The sequence below is a fragment of the Gallus gallus genome, chromosome 7 (genome assembly GCF_016699485.2).
Source record: "Gallus gallus isolate bGalGal1 chromosome 7, bGalGal1.mat.broiler.GRCg7b, whole genome shotgun sequence".
Lineage (NCBI taxonomy): Eukaryota > Metazoa > Chordata > Aves > Galliformes > Phasianidae > Gallus > Gallus gallus.
The window spans coordinates 17626074-17642767 of NC_052538.1; the positions used below are offsets into that span (position 1 = coordinate 17626074).

The 16694-nt window shown below is 37.7% G+C and overlaps 2 protein-coding genes across 6 annotated transcripts in view; one reads left to right on the forward strand and one right to left on the reverse strand.

Annotated features, from left to right (window-relative positions):
* Nucleotides 1–16694, forward strand: part of METTL8 (methyltransferase like 8) — a 79573-nt gene that overhangs the window by 15852 nt on the left and 47027 nt on the right. For 2 of the 5 annotated variants that reach the window (XR_003076244.3, XM_025152615.3), the window contains exon 1: nucleotides 14313–15465. The exons of 1 other annotated variant lie outside the window; for it this stretch is intronic. The gene's annotated coding sequence lies outside the window, so the exon portion shown is untranslated. Of the gene's footprint in view, nucleotides 1–14312; nucleotides 15466–16694 lie in introns of those variants that run through there. 2 more of the 5 variants (XM_040704192.2, XM_040704193.2) reach the window with 2 other exon arrangements.
* Nucleotides 3094–14254, reverse strand: CYBRD1 (cytochrome b reductase 1). The gene is made up of 4 exons (XM_421999.8): nucleotides 14043–14254; nucleotides 9369–9577; nucleotides 6968–7122; nucleotides 3094–6777 (listed from the first exon to the last, which is right to left on the reverse strand). Exons 1-4 carry the CDS (start codon nucleotides 14245–14247, stop codon nucleotides 6477–6479), a joined length of 870 nt encoding a protein of 289 aa, XP_421999.6. The 5' UTR covers nucleotides 14248–14254; the 3' UTR covers nucleotides 3094–6476.

Below are 16694 nucleotides of genomic sequence, written 5' to 3' on the forward strand. Positions count from 1 at the left end.
TCAGTGGTTTAAGATATTCAGTGGAATTTAACAGAAAACATGCTTACGGAGTCTGTTTATTCTATTTGACTAAATTAAGTCCAGAAGCTGTTAACATAGATCAGATGGGAGGGGAACTTGACTTTTTGGTTATTTGCAATTGGCTCTAGTGTTCACTTTTTTGGGGCCAACTTTCTTGTAAGAATACAAGATCAAATGGCAGAAGTGCTAGAAGTTCCTGTTTTTCTCCAATTCCTGCTACCTTTGTATCTTTTGTATGACCTTTTCCCTGCATTTTCATGCTCTCCTCTTTGTTGTTTCTTTTAACTGAGCTTGCACTGGTACAGAGGTTACAACAAGCAGTTTAAGGAGGTGGTGTAGGGCACAACAGTTTCCAGCATTAAAGGGATAAAGAAATATTATAGTTTAATTGGCCACTTTAAAAGAGTATAAAACTGAACACTGTGACATAACTGTGTTTTATCTTGGCCAAACTTATTTTAAGACAGGTTACATCATCTAAAGCAGTAACAGGCTAGCATCTGAAAGAGGCTGGTTTGGTAGTGCTTGCCATTTTGTGGATTAGTGGTTGTGTACACAGGGACTGAAAATCAAAGAATCTGCTACAAGCATATTCAAAAATTTACTTATTTAATAATGTCTTGCAGATGTTTAGTGGTGCTGGATGGAATTTTGAATGAAATACTGCTGAAAATTGAAATTTGAATTGTAAGCATTTTCATAAATTTTAACAATTTTCTGACAGGTGTGTTTATACCTATTGCTTGACTTAATTGGTGCTGGGCAAAGTACGGACTTGATGTTTTTTTGTAGATAATAGATTTTAAATACCATACCATGCATACTAGCATGAGCTAGTAAAAGACTAGGGAGTCCTGACCAGTAATTTTGGTGACTTAATGACAGTGGAGAAGGTGTATGTATAGTAACTACAATCTCGGCTTAATGCTCCATGTTTTTAATTATTTGATGCTATGCCATAGCCTTTGATTTGATTAGATGTGATATATTACTCTCCAATTGAGCAAACTGAAATGAGAAATTACATGTTTGCATTAAAGGCATCAGTATACCGTGTCTTACTACAAAATACCTGTCTTAGTAGAAGGAATTTTACCGCTTTGTGGGGTAGCATATAGCAATTTTTCAATTCAATATAACAAGTATATTTTAGGAGAAGTTGCATGTAATATTACATCAAAATAAAGCTATAATATAAGAAAGTGAAATAAATTAAAATGACCCATATGTAAAAATTCATCATTATGTAGGGGTTAACAACTTCCTAGCAGAAAAGAATGGTCAAGTCTATAGCACATCTTAATCGTCAGATTAGTTTCAGGATGACAGTCTGTATAACAGAAACCTTAGTTATAAAGCTTAGCCGTATTATTTAATGCAGTTCTTTGGCATTGCTACTACTCAGCTGAAGTAAGGGTGGATGAATTAGATCCTTTGTGCACTAATGATTCTACTGGGATTACCCTTTGAGACTGTTCAGGGAAGAGTCATACAAATAACACTTTAAAGTTAAAATACTGGTGTATACAGTTTAAGGTATGTCCGTACAGAAATTCATGGCTTTGTCATGGGCCATGGCCTGAATTTCTGTGCCAGAAGAACCGGTTTGCATACTTCAAAGGCAGTGTGAGTAGCAAGGAGTAGTCAGTACATCAGTATGTGTGACCATAGATGCAACTATAAAGTGAAGCCTCAAGCTAGCATATATTGGTTGGTAGTCTATGGTGACCACAGATGCTCAAGTTGATCTCAGTTATCTGTCACCTTGTTGTTTGTTTAGAGTTGTGATATCTGCACAGTAGTAACTGGATTTTCTCATTTTGCATCCTCTTCTCGTAGCTGCATTAATAGAATTATTTTTATCTATTTTGGTGACCTAGACTTGGCTATTCCTGTGTGGTAATATACTCTTTGTTACTGCCTATTAGTCTTACAAAGCAAAGAGATCAAAAGGTGTTGGTCATACCATAATACAATGCAAAAATCTGTACGTAAGCATTCCATCAAGTATTTGCAGGAAAAAAAAAACAAAGACTCTCCTACGCACAAATTCAGTCCTCCTGCCAAAATTTAAAGTCCTCTCTTTTAAGTGTGATTATAATTGAGCTTGTACTGAATTTTGAAATGGTCAACTTATTGAAAAGACATGAATTATTTTACCAGAAAACCCAGCCTACATGAGATGGTAAGAGAAGTCATTATAAGGAGCAAATAATTGGTTAGGATACAGCAAAGTAAAATTTGCCTGTAAAATAAATAAACATGTTCTGCTGCAGTGATGATGGTATTTTTTTTAACTCTTTTGTGATGATGGGTCATATTGGAAGGTTTTGGCGAACAACTAGATGATATTCAGGAGTAATCAGTGTATTCTTTACGCTTTTAGAAGGTATTCCAGTAAATCTTATTATGAAGCACAAGATTATACTTGGATTCTTACTTGGTTACAGATATACTCATACAGATTTATTTGACCATAAAAGGCTATAAATAGCAATAACCTATCACTGAGTAATTTAGTAGATGCTTTTTGTATCAGTTCAGTATGGGTTGGAAGATTCCATGGGTCAAAACCTTGCTCTGTGTTCAGTTTGGCTGATGTTATGAATCTAAGGGTATCTGGATCTTTATAGCACATTGTGACCATTTAAGAGTTATATATCAGAAATGATAGCCTTTTCTTATTTGCTGTGATAATCTCATGACTGATTATGCCATTGTTAAGAGATTTTTAAAAAGTTAATGAGAAACTCCTGTTATGACCAAATGTAATGCAGATTCTTTCTTTATACCGTGAATTCCTTCACTTTCCATTATACAGTGACTGTACTTCAGCCTTCTAGTACTGCACAGTACATACATTTCATGGGGAATACCATCAGTAATACTTGTAATATCTTAAAAGAGAAATACTGTTTCTGCTTTCAAACAAATGCAATCATTATAGTAATTCAATCTTTTGCTGAATTGAAAGTTGTGTTTTAGTATGATAATATAGATCTGTATTCAGTGGTATTGTTAGCTTGAAAAATCTATTTTATTAACATAAAAAAGAATAAGGGAAATACACACTGTAATTGATCATTTCTTTTAATCTGCAAGTAAGTATGGCAGATAACAAAACAATAAAATAATTCTTTAAGTTCTTACGAACAGTTAAAAAGAGAAGAATTTTCTGAAATAGAAACAGATGGAAGTCTTCTGTATTAGAAAATATTTGGCAATATCTGTTAGTCTTTCAATAAAATATCCACGTATACATGTAATACATATTTACAATATCATATGCCTTCTACATGTAGTAAAATGTGTGCACATAATCAGTATACATTCTATTTTAACATCTTATTTGTACCATCATTTTTCAGTTTCATTAAGGTTGGGGGGGGGGTGAAACACTTCAGTACTGCAAGACAACAACTACATCAAAAATCATTACTTTTTCAGACATCTTTAATACTGTTAGGAAGCTTCAAAACCTAATGCTAAGTTTTTATAGGAATCCCAACTTGGAACGTAAGCTGTACAATCATGTCCCTGTAGAAAATTTTCAAACATGCAGAAAAATCCTGATTAAAAAAATTAGAATTTCAAGTGCCATTTATAACTTTGAAAATATAACTTTGTTATTTCTTGTGCTGGTGCCACTACATGTAATTATAGGTTTAAAAAAAAAAAAATCAGTATGAAAGGAAATGTGATGGAAGGCACACTTCTTTGAGAAGCAGTTGTAGGAGCATCTTTTTTCCAAAGAAAACTACTCTCTGAAGTTGAATGTAATTTTATTTAGCACTTGAACTAACCTTGTGTGTTGCAAGAGTACCTCAAGATCTTTTTAGTCAGTTTAGAAAAGAGGCCAAAAGTCTGTAGTATGTTCAGTCTGTTCTAAATTGCACACACGAAGGTGGAGCAAGATTTAGGAACTCAGAACTATTGCATCTTGCAGGGACCTTCCCAAGTTCAAAGCAGCTAGAAACCGCTGCTTCATGCAAATGAGCTATCACTGGTTATCTGTTTGTGATGGTAATTTCTAGAATGGAAGTATCATTACTCTTGCACAGTATGTGGAACAAAATAGAAATCAAAAGGCATATTGATTACTATAGTTTAACTTCAAACAGCATATGAAACTCTGCGTCCAAGTCAATCTTGTAACAAAAGAAGAGAGTAAGGGCTTTTTCTTTGCAATATAGTGTACAGTTAAGAGTTTCTTCCAGATCGGTCCTTGGACAAGGCTCTGCCTTGAACACCTTTTGACACCTTTGCACACAATGACAGTGCTGTGCAAGCATTGAATGAGCTCATTTTCAAAGATAGGTGAGATACAGCAACAGCATAATACATACCAACTTAAAATAACGTGTTTTGAACCACATACCTTAACTCATACTTTGAAAAGTGTTAACATCTCTCACAAAGACTGTGATTCCATCAGCTGTAAAATGCTTACTGATTTCATCAGAAAAGCAGACTAGTTTTAGCAGAATATAAAGAGATCACAAGAAGGAAGGTAGCGTTTAGTACACTCGAGAAGCTACATAATGAGATGCATAAAGCAATCATGTCCTAGCAGTTGAGCACTAATTTCAGGTAAAACTAGTGCTCTCATTTCTTTCTTTCATAACACTGCTATCAGTAGTGGTTGGATTTTATGCTGAAGCTGCCTAGGTTAGGGAAAGCAGGCAACTGTGCAGAACTTTAAAAACATGTTTTTTTCCTTGTTTTTCAAGCATCCAGTCCCATAGTATACAATGGACTGGACAACTGCTCACACAATAGGATAGTATTTCCTTGCATTTCTGAATGCTGTAGTAAGGCATTTAAAAGCATGTGTTTTTTCTCAAATGAAACCAATGCTCAAAGGGTCTCAGACACCCACACATACAGGAAGTGGAAAAAAAAAAAACTCTGGGATGTAGTCCTTGAGTACCAGATACTAGAAAAATCTTATCTGCTCTACTAATTTGCTATGCTAGTTTTCTGTACTGCACTCATCAAGTAATATTACAAATCAAATAACAGGAAATGAGATGCTGATATGGATCCAAACTTATGTAGTTGTTAAAAGAGTGATCTGCTGTGTGAAACTGTTTTTATCTAGTTCTTTGGAACAAGTATTGCAGTTTTCAAGATGACTTTTATGGATATTATAATAGAAAGGCTAATAATTATGGAAATGTGCAATCAAAATAATATGAAATATACTTGTTTTTTTTACTACCTTAGAAGAATTATAGTATATCTGTGAAAGAACTGAATGAGCATAACACATAAATACTCTGATTACTAGGAAGAGCTATAAAAGTACAGTGCCAGTAGAGACTTGAATTTCATTATTTAACACTTAAATTTCAAATAAGAGAAGCCATAGAGGTATATATAGTTTTCTTATAGACTGAAGTATGTCTAGGTTTTGGTGATGATGATGGTTGTGGCATCACTATGTAAGTACCACAACCAGCTTTCAGTTAGCTGTTAGTATTTCAGTCAAATCAGCAAAGCTCAGTTGATTCTTGGCAGAAAACATTTCTCAGTTCAAGCTCCTTTATTTTCTGAGTTTGCAACCAGTCTCCTCTGCTTTCTACCCTACTAATTTCCAGTCTAGTGCCTAGGAACTGTGCAGTCAAATGAAGAGAGTAAAATACTTCCTTCTGGGATAGAAGGAAGACCTGGTTTAAGTGATACATTTTTTAGGAGTGTGTATCTATGCCTTTCAAAAAAAGACAGATTATTGGATGTTTTACAATTTCCCAAAATTTCAGTAATGATATGTTGTCTATACAATATATTTGGTAGAGCTGATTAAAAAAGAAAAGTTAACAGATGCATTCAGATTTAAAAAAACAAAAACAAAACTGAGAAGGTTTTAATGCAGAACATTTCATGAAGATATCAGGCAAACTGTTTAATTTCTTTATTTGAATGAAAAATTTTAGATTAAAAGATTTTTACAGTGCAACTCAGCCAAGTGCTGAGTAACCTCAAATCCTGTACATCTTATCTGTTGGTGAGAGGTTTAATCAACTTGAGAGATCATGACTTCAGAAAAGTGAACGTTAGCAAAAAAAAGTTACATGCTAACGGGTAAATCCTGTTTTCTGGTATATTTCACAACTTTCCCTCATACCTTTTAAAATCTGTCAGAATAGAATTTAGTCTCAATAACTCTTCATGACTCTTGGACATATAACTATTAATTTAAAAAGTGGTATGGGAAAATTTTTCCCAATATGTGATGCCATCCATGCTCTCAGTTTTTGAGTGAGGACTGAGTAGGAACCAATACAGTGTGTTTGGGACACACTGGAATTTAAATTCATATGCTGGGAACTTTAAGGTCCTTGAACAAACCATACTGAAAAAGATACTGCAACCTATGTATATCCATATAACTAAATTGGAAGGAACAGGTTTTTTTTGGCAGTATAGTAGTACTGTTATTGTATATATTTTCTTTACATGGTTGATCGTTGCCCTGCTTCATCAAGTTTGAAGTTTCGTTTTCTGGCTGCTTCACTGTTGAACCCCACATCAGATTTGTCTGCATTACTGCAATCTGTCATTGTGGATTCTGCTTCCATGCCTTCAGGAGCCCCTCCATTGGGCTGCTGAACTTTAGCGTTCTCTTCTGGTGGGCGCTTCCAATGGGGCCTGCTTGCCATCCACAAAATAAGTGCACCAAATATGACAATCAAGAGACCAAGACAGTTGACAAAAATTGCCTCTGGTGGGGATGTACTGTACACAGTACTATTCCTTTGGGAGGAGAAAAAAAACAAGACAATTGTTTTAAAGACAATTCTGGTCTAAGCCAGTAGTCTCCTAATAGATAAGAGGTCTTTTTAAAAGCAAAACACTATCTCAATACCTATTGTTACTATTCTGCACAGAGAATTATAGTATGCAATGAATAAACTTTATGAACAAGTGAAAAATGAATGCTTACAGTGCGAACAAAAGTTTCTCTGTGATTCCCATGAGAGCTGCTGCAATCACTGTTACAAAGATGAGGAGACCCGAATAAACGTGTATTGGCATGAGAGCTGCTCGGAGAGGTACTGGAGCAAACGGGAGTAGGAAGATAGCAAAACCTAAGAAAAGCTAAGCACAAAATAGGTTCATAGTTAAAGCTATGTGATAAACAAGCTGCACTTCTGGAGCAAAATTGAAATAATCAAAATTCAGTTTTGATGTTCTTTCAGTTCAAATATTCCCAGGAATTGGTATTTTTTTCATGTATTCTTACAGAACCAAAGCAATCATTCTGGATCATCAACTTGAAAGCAGACAAAATATTTTATAAATAATTCCGTCTCATACCAGTGTCTAAACTTAGTGCTAATGCTAAAATTGCTACCAATCTGAGTACTGTAAACACAAGTTTTCACTATCAGTAATATAAATAAGATGCTAAATGAGTGACTAACTACATTTTCAGAGCCCCTTCAATTTTAAGTCCTTTTCCCTCCTTCTGTTCAGATTTATACGTAAATGAAGATCAGAGTTTAACGTTTTGACTTAAGTGGTCTAATGAATTTCACCCTTTTATAGCTTTAAGTAAGTTAAACTACAAGCCTCTAGAACGGCAGAGGTCTGTTGGCATTTAGAGTGAAGATGTATGTGGATAGCGTCAAGTTGTTCAAGGGCCCCAAGTCCTGCCATTAGTCTTAATTCTGTGATGGAAGAGAACACCATCATGTCATGGTTTGAGCCACAGGCACTCAAATCGCTTTTCTGGATTGTTTGTTGTTTGTTTTGCATTTAAAAAAGAAGGTATAAAGTATATGATTATCGGTGCTGCAAGATACCTTTTTTTCCATATGTGTTGAAACACTTATTTCAACACTATTCCTTGTACCTCCTTGCTTGAGCAGTGAAGGATAGAAATCCAGAACCCAAATTCCTCAGCTGTGTACATTCTGTGCTTGATAACCAGATTGTTATGATTTTTTTCTTTTCATTTGGCTAAGAAGTTAGGCATCACAAATTAAAGGAACATTCAATTCAAATTCTGCATTCAAAGTTTAGTTTCTCTTTTTTAATTAAAATGTTTTTTTTCAATGGTAATTTTAGAGTTTTGCTAGGTTAATATTTAAAGTCTGCTGTACTGAACTTCTATTATTTAAAGTAAATAACACTTCCAATAAAGGCTGTGCTAGGTGGGACAAATGTTTTTTCCGTTTTTCTTAATATTCATTTTAAAGTCTGAACCTGACCACACGGAGCTAACCCTCTTAAGTAAAGTAAGTTGTTTGAGCTTTCATTTATTAAAATGATGCAACTAAAGCAAAAAGTGGCTTAAACATAAAAAAAAAATGCAATTTTTGCTAAATCAAGTAGATTATCATTATAAATACTCTTGCTATGCATTCAATAAAGATGTTATTAAAGAAAAGGAGGAGAAATTGTTTGCTGTTTCTCTTCCTCCATTAAGATTTAAGAGACTCTAACACAAATTGCCTTTACTTCTGAAATACTGTGTTTCATGGAATTAAATTTAAAAAAACTGGAAGTTAAAAGCGCCATTGGCAGATTCCTAAAGCCTATGTGAGGTTTTAAATTGAATAAACAGCATCAAGATAACTCTGGTCGTGATCTAGCAGGTTAGTAGAATTGCTTTGGACTGTAAAGCAGACTCGATAAATGCCCCATATGTAGGATTTCCCTCCTGGTTGGTTGTTTTTTATTTCTGAAGTGTAATTATACGATACAGAGGCTTCAGAATTTTAGGTGCTAAAACATCACAGCTGTATATGTGTGCTAAATACCAGGGCATCCCTGCTCTTCCCTCTATGTCAAAGGCAAAACATAACAAGTTAGCTCAATTTAGATAATGATAAATGTAACTTTCTGGCAATTGGAACACTTAAAAACATGCACATGGACTTTTATCAAAGTTATCAAAGCATTGCTGTTGAAGGAACACCGTTTTCCCTGTTGTAATCAATAAAATCTGCAGTGCTCCCTGCTGCACTTGTTCTGGTTACAGACAAGTCTTGAGGCCAAAAAATTACAACTTAAAATTATGGTAAATAGAAAAAGAAAAAAAAAAGAACAGTTACTCTGAGGATTTGTCAATAAAAGTTCTAACCGTGTTTAAATATGCTGCCAACAAATTGAATCACAATAAATAACCCAGTGAGTAAACAAAATATGCTTTAAAATACATTTTTCTTTGGAGTCAGGGATCCAGTAATTGCTCACTTACATCATGATTTGCCAAATCACAGAATATAAAACAGAGTACATTGTAGAATACAATATATTATTATTGTAGGGCCTATTGTACTTGAATTACTCAACACTTTAACTTTACAGCTGATTTATAAACACAGTTAAATTCTGACCTGAACAGAATAAAATATAACAGCAGTCAGCCCAATCCAGCTGTGCAGACTGTACATGTTGGGGATGCTCCTGGCATTGTGGTAGTCAAACACAGCTACCATAGAAACAATTGCAAGAATCATAGCTATGGTATTTAATCCGGCATGTATGAACTTCATTAGGAGTTTGCTGCACTTCCAGGTCCATGGCAACCTGTACACAATAATGGCTGAAGAAAGAACAGAAAGAAGATTTTATTCCTTACAGTGTTACTTCTCTGAGATTTTAATAATTGCGCATCATTCATGTAGTTCCATTGTAAATTAGGGAAAATCGGACCTTTTGTCTTCCTTATCTTCCTTCAGAAGATTATGAATGATTATTAGAACTACGTGAATGATTATTAAAAAGCTTTGTCTCCTACACAGACTAACATTCCAAATACACAACTGAGGCCTAAATATTGACATTAGGAAAATTTATTCCTCTGTTTTTGACATCCAAGTACTATATAATTAGTAATACTAAAACAAATGAATAATAATATATTTCAGATTTAAAAAGAAGTTCTTGCTTCAAACATTCACTAGTAAATAATATGTATTACCTGGTAAGTGCAAAGATTAGGTATTTACTTAAGTAATTCTACATGTACGTTCCTCATTACTTCTCTGTAACTCTAGCTTTTTATGGAAAAAAATGAAAAGGATATTAATTCTGTATGTTGCAATGAATAATAAAAAATGACAAATTGATTTTGAAGTTCTATTTAGATATACATGATTTGACTTGGATGTATGCCAGGAAACACAGCACTCCACTAAATAGTTCACACAGAAAACACTGTTCACAAATGGAATTTCCAGTCCACAAGTAGATTTTAAATCAACATATGCTTTTACGTGCTGTGTGAAAATACTGGAATGAAAGCTCCCTTAAAATTTTTAAATACAGCATTTAGGTACTTCTCAGCTTTCTGCTTTTAAAAAGTAGAAACAGTACAGCATAAAAAATTTAGGAAGACAGCCTTGTTTTAAGACAGTCTGGCAATACTTAGTCTGCGTGACATAATTTGATTGCTGTGATTCAGCATGAGCTTAAGACCACCTCCAACAGTTCCACAAAATGTATATGACAATTTAATATCTTGTTAATATTGAAATAATTGCCTGCATCAGGCATAACCTAGTACTAACGATTATGATTTCCTATCTTGTACAACCGGTATGCCAAAAGGTCCCAACCAGGCTTCGACATTCTATGAGAATGTTATGTGCCAGTAAATCTTCCTTCCTTGTTTGTTGTAAGGTATGGCCTGGAGTACTGTCAATAGCTTATTTAAAGTGGAATGGAGAATGTATATATGCTCTATATTATCTTGAAGTCAAACTGGCCTGAACAGATCTTGGTCTCAGTTTAACAGCTTTGGTTCTCAAAGGATCGTGTCCATGCTAAATTTTTTGTCTAACATTTTTTTCTTTGGTGTGTAAGATTCCATTGTAATTTGGTTTAACTTCTAAAATCGCTATTAAACTTCACAGCCAGTCACCCACATAATCTTAGGTCTCTTATGGACTGTGAAATTTTTTTGTCTGTTTCTCTCCTTTGAAACAGTATGACAGAAAAACAAGGAATACAGACCAATGGCTTGGAGACTTGTTAGCAATGCCGTGCATTAACATGTTGTATGCTGTAGCCCAGGACAAATACAGGATAGTACATTTTGCTGTAATCCCCTCTCAGTAAGGGCTGTGTGTAAAGTTATACATCCTAACTTGAGCAGATTTGACTGTTTACTATTGCTGAAAGACAAGGTCCCGTTTCCCCATCACCACTTCCACTTCCTTTCTGACTGCATGCTTCCCACAACACACTTGGTGACAACTGGTGACCAAATACTAGCTTCTCTAGTATGATTTTAATAGGTTAGTGATGAATTGAAAATCATTTATTCTATATTACATCACGATGGCTCTCATCATTAGTCCTTTAAGAGGGAACCAAACTGTTATCATTTGCAAGCCAAACATGAAGCAGCATGCAGATGTTGCTTTGGAGCCCTGGTGTCTATGAAAAACCTTTACAAGTGAAAAAGAAAGCAAAATTCTTAATTTACTAATTTACTCCATTCTATCACACTATACTATTCCTTCAAGCCCTTCTTAAAAGCTTAAAATAGTCACAGTACAAATATGCACACAGACTTCTACTGCCTGTATTTGCACCACTTTGGAAAACCATCTGGACAATTACTGTGCACTGACAGGGTTTTATTAGATATAATTTACTTACAGATACTCATCTATAAATAGTTAATACTCACATTGTCATGCCTACCGCTTTTTCATTTGGATGACAAGATGCATACAGTAATTCTGTCCGGGCGTATCTAATTCCCCATATCCATGTTATTACAGTCACCTCTTCTACATCCCATAGACCAACAATACAGTTCTATCCTTTGTGCAGACTTTAATGAACTGAAGGAACAGGTGATTTGGTTACTGTTTCAAATCTTACAAATTTAACCAAAGTATTTATTCAGCCATTCCTTTCTACTTTTGACTACTTACAGACTTCTTTTTCTTGCATGTGTGCAAAGAGGTGTGCTATCCCTCAGCCTCATCCAAATTACTTTGAATTCAATGGCAGACTTCTCCATCAGTCTCCAGCTTTGCTTTTCATGCTACCTAATTGGATTTCCTACTCCAAATAATGCTCTTCTATCAATGATTTCCTGCTTTGGTTTGTTTGTTTGAGCCATGATAAACTTTCCTTTATGTTACAAATACCTACACAAGGCTTGAGGCAACATCCTTAATTCTGAAGCAGGGGTAAACTGAGTTTCAGAGGAAGTAAAAGCATATGAGCAGGGGAAAGTTCTGCAGAAAACCTCCCCCTATTTTCTGCAAAGAAAATAATAATAATAATAAAAAAGATTAAAGCAATGCCGTTTATAATAAGAAAAAGCTCAGTAGTTTGATCACAAGAAGTTGTATTTAGTGAAGTCAACAGGTGTTTCGCATTGCTTATTTATAACTAGAAGTTACACTTTATGTGACCTATTGAGCAATATTATATAAATCATTATATAAATGTTGTTTATTGCTCAAAACTTCTTCGTAACTTGAAGGCACAAAGCTCAGAACATACCTCACTGCCACTGAAAATACTAAATTTGCGGTGTGTGCTCAAATGACCAAATTCCCTGCATAGCCAGAGCTCAGCAGCCACCCGGCCCTGCTCCTTCCAGCCCTGGCGGGGCTCCTGCTGCACAGCCAGCAGCCGTATGTGTGATCCAAACAACGCGCTTGCTGGAATGAATGTCCAGATGTGCTGGACACATTTCCTGGCTGGATGAGTGCAAAATGTCGTTCGGCAGTGAAGCAAATGTAAATAAGGTTGCTAACAATGACATTCTAAGTTAATTCCTCCTGTTACACAGAAAAAAAAAAAATACTTCAGATCTCCAGAGGTTCTTCGTTAGTTAAGAAGAGTAAAATCATCTCCTTGCTCCTTCTCCCCAGAGAAGTCAGTGGTGAAACTGTGAAAGGAATTTCCACCATTCTCTACAATTTTCATTTGCCTTTCTTTGAGAAATTGGTGCTATTTCTTCACGTGTTCTCTTATCAGTGAAACTAGCAAGAATGTTGTTACTGACTTTATCAGAAAACACTGTAGGAAGCTGTTATCTCTGCCAAATTTCCCCATTAGTTTTCATGCAATGAGTGTAAATACTAACTCTTAAATTTCAGGATTAGTACTTCTGGGGCACTACCATTATCTGCTTTTTAAACTGTACTGAGAATACCGTCAGTTTTCTTTCCTAACTCTTACCATTAATCACTGGTATAGTGTGTAAGGTAGTCATTTTCTTGGATTTAACCGCTTACACTAAAAGCAAAAGCATGTCGTTCAAACTCCAACGTTCCTGTCGGCTGCAAAGAACAACCCTTGCCCTTAAGACCTAACATGCGAAGGGCGTGTGATGGAAAAAAGACAGTGAGCACATAGCACATGTGGTGGGAAACGCTGTCAGTCCAAGGCTGAATGCTGTGCAATCAAAAGTTCATACACTCAATAAAAACGTCCCCCCGCCTCATCATAACCATTTTATATTACTGAGGCAACAGAATTAAGTACGAATTGTAAATATATATTTTGCAGAAGAATTTATACAGCATCTGGGCTGATGAAACGCACTGCAGCGGTGTTCTTGGTGCTGCATTTCCTCTGGCACAAGCCTTGCTCCTGGGTCTGGCTGCGGTGGTGCTGAACTGAGACGGGGGAACGAGCCAGAAGGGACGGAGCCAAACGAGCGAAAGTTTCCTAGGGCAGCACTGCTGGCGTTTCGATTCCCAGCTCGCATAAATTCAGGCTGACTAGGAAAACACACCTCGCAAGCCTTTCTCAAGTGCAAGGAAATCCCAGGCCAGGGTAAACAAGTGCTTGACGGGAGGAAAAAAAAAAAAAAAAACCCGAAAAAAAAAAAAAGCCCAATCGACCCAAACCACTGCATACGTAGCTCACGACAAGGGACTCTTTGTCCCGTCTCTCTGCGAGCGCTGGCTCTCCCGAACGGCAGAGCCGTGCAGCGCCGCGGTCCCGACCCGGTCCCGCCGCTCCCGTCCCGCACGGCGCCCCGGCCCCGCGCGGCCCCAGCTCCTCCGCCGCCCCGCCGGGCCCTCACGCACCGATGCCCTGGATGAAGACGAAGCCCGTTACGATAAGGACGGGATGCCAGTTGAACTCCGCGAAGCCCCCGTCCCAGCCGAGCCCTTCGCGGTAGCTGAAGACCCAGACGAGGGAGAAAACGACCGAAACGAAGCCGACCAGCAGTGCCGAGCCCAGCAGCGCCAGGAAGAGCCCGTAGTCCTCCATGTTCCGAGCCCCGCGCATCGCCGCCAGCGCCGCGCGGGAGGGGCAGGGCGGCCGCCCTCGCTGACGCCCTCCTTCGGCCCCGTGCCCGGGCGGCGCCGCCCCGCTCCGGCTGAGACCCGGTACGGCCCCGCGCCGCTTGTTGCGAGCCGCCTGTCGCCACGCTGCTTTTTAAAAGTATTTTGTACAGGCTTGCCCGGTCCTTCGAGTTCAGAACGGCGACTGGAAGTGGACCTCTCCGCCGGGCTCCGCCCGCTCCTTCTTCGTGCCGAGGCGTTGGGCACATGGCTGTGGCGGTGAGCCGGTGCGCTGACGGGAGCCTCCAGCGCTGCTGCGGAGATAAGGCAGCGCGGCCGTAAACACCGAGAGATAAACCAGGAGCACTGCTGCGGTGAGGAGACGCAACACAAAAAGTGCAGCCGCTGAGCGTGCTTAAAGGCAGTGATGTACTTCAAGGCACTGTTCTCGGAACATGGTTTTTGTCATGTTCATCCCCTACAACTCCCGTTGGATTCCTCGACTGCTGTAAATGTAGAACAGCTATTAACCCGTTTTTTTACATGGACGCTGGACTAAGTTTGTAGTAGTGTTGGGCATCGTTCTATTCAGACCTGCCAAATTTAGGCGAATTAGTCACATCTGAGACCAGAAGCTGGAAGATGGCCATCAGCTTGGAAAAAAAAAAACAAAAAACAAACAAACAAAAAGCCCTCCATATAAAATGTTGTGTGCCAAAGGAAACAGGAGAGATTGCGAAAGAAAAGTGCTTAGCAATGGTGAAGAGTCAGAGACAAGAATTGTTTGTGGCTGTTTTTGTTGTGTTTGGGATCAGAGTAGTAGTCTGGGCTGAGGGGAGCTCTGTTATGGCCATGTGGCACATTTCGTGTTATAGTGTCATCACTGCTAATCTGTCATAGCACCTAAAACTGTGTGATGCCAGTTCTCAAGTTATTAGGTAGTAACCGTGTCATGGCTGCCTTGTGCAATGTAACATGGCCCAGATTAGGATAGCCTACTACAACAGATAGCTCAGGTATGGGTCTCCACTGTGTTCCCATTTCTGCTTTTCATCTGTCTTTACTCCCTTCCAAACAGGCCATCCCTACTACTGGCAGAGCACACTGACCACAAGCAAATGAGGCATCTCTTTGCTCCCCAGCAGTGTACGAAGCTCTTTATTGCAAGGTCATGGTATGTGGATCTCCAGAGAAGGATGGGTGAAGAAAGTGTTGCTCAAGGGTGGGTATTTTGCACCTTTGCAGGAGAGGTCCTAACACCCCTGTTGCTGCTTCTCACTTAAGCCTCTGTTATGGGGTGTTTCTCCCCAGACATTTCTCCACAAACGTACCTACTCGTAGAAGTGCTCAGGACTAGTCGTTCTACATTCTCTATTCTTATATAGCTTTCAAGGAGTTTTAAAATTTAACATAAATATCTCTCATGTTTGAATGAAAATGTCTATGTATGACCTTCCAGGATGGAACATGTATATTGTGCATTTGCAGTGATCGAGTTTCTTACGCAAGTCCATAATCTTCTTCATCAAGTCTGTGCTGCCCTATGGTCCCTATAAATTGCTGCATTTTTCACCAGATGGACAGCTATGTATGATTGCTGATTTAGAAGACTATTGCAAGTCACAATAGCTTCAAAATAATAGTCACTGGGAAGCACAGCAAATTCTTAAAACCTATAGAGGTGATATGATGAATGGTACCTACACTATTTAATAAGCAGTGTTCTAGTGAAGTTTAAATGTGTTGCTCTGGAAAGAACTGTTTTAAATAATCCAAACAGAAATGAGCATGAAATACCAATATGGAAAACTAAGTATGTCATAAAAATGTCAGAAATGGTGATGGGGTTTATATAATCATTAAATGCACATCTCCCATAGAAATGTTCTGCTATATCCCAATCAGGAAAAGTTTCTGCTTTTGCTGTCACCACTTCTATCTGAAATATTTTTTTAAGATTGCACAATACTTCTGAAGACTAGCAAAATCGTTACTGTGCCTTTTTGAAATCAGCTTTTAAATAGCCTCAGTGTTCCTGCTTCCCTCTGCCTAATCTGGCCACAAATGATTCATGACCATCTGGAAACTGTACTTCTCCTTACTAAGTATCTTTTTAGTCTCATCAGTTTGCTTTCATGTAGTGGCTTTTATTAATAAATATCCTGACTTATGACTTGCCAGTAATAGCTATATGAAATAATTTGCATACATCACAGTAGTGATGGAGAAGAGACAAGGAGTATCATGAAAAATAGTTCTGTGCCATTCTTCCCCAAGCATTCAACTTCTTGTTGTCTGTAGTCAAGCAGAGTAAGGACAGAGTACAACAGAGAGCACAGAGCAGTGTGTGTTCTGGTTTAAATACTAATGCACCTCTGTCTTCCTTTACTATTGGTCGTCTGAGTATCTGACAAGCAGTGTCCTCTTTCCAACCTTACTTTTCAGTTAGGC

Coding starts and splice junctions, on each gene's coding strand:
- CYBRD1 (XM_421999.8), bottom strand. CDS start 14,247: ATGCGCGGGGCTCGGAACATGGAGGACTACGGGCTCTTCCTGGCGCTG. Junction 7,123..9,368: donor TTATATTTTATTCTGTTCAG/GTCAGAATTTAA, acceptor TTTTGTGCTTAG/CTTTTCTTAGGTTTTGCTAT. Junction 6,778..6,967: donor GAGAAACTTTTGTTCGCACT/GTAAGCATTCAT, acceptor CTCCTCCCAAAG/GAATAGTACTGTGTACAGTA.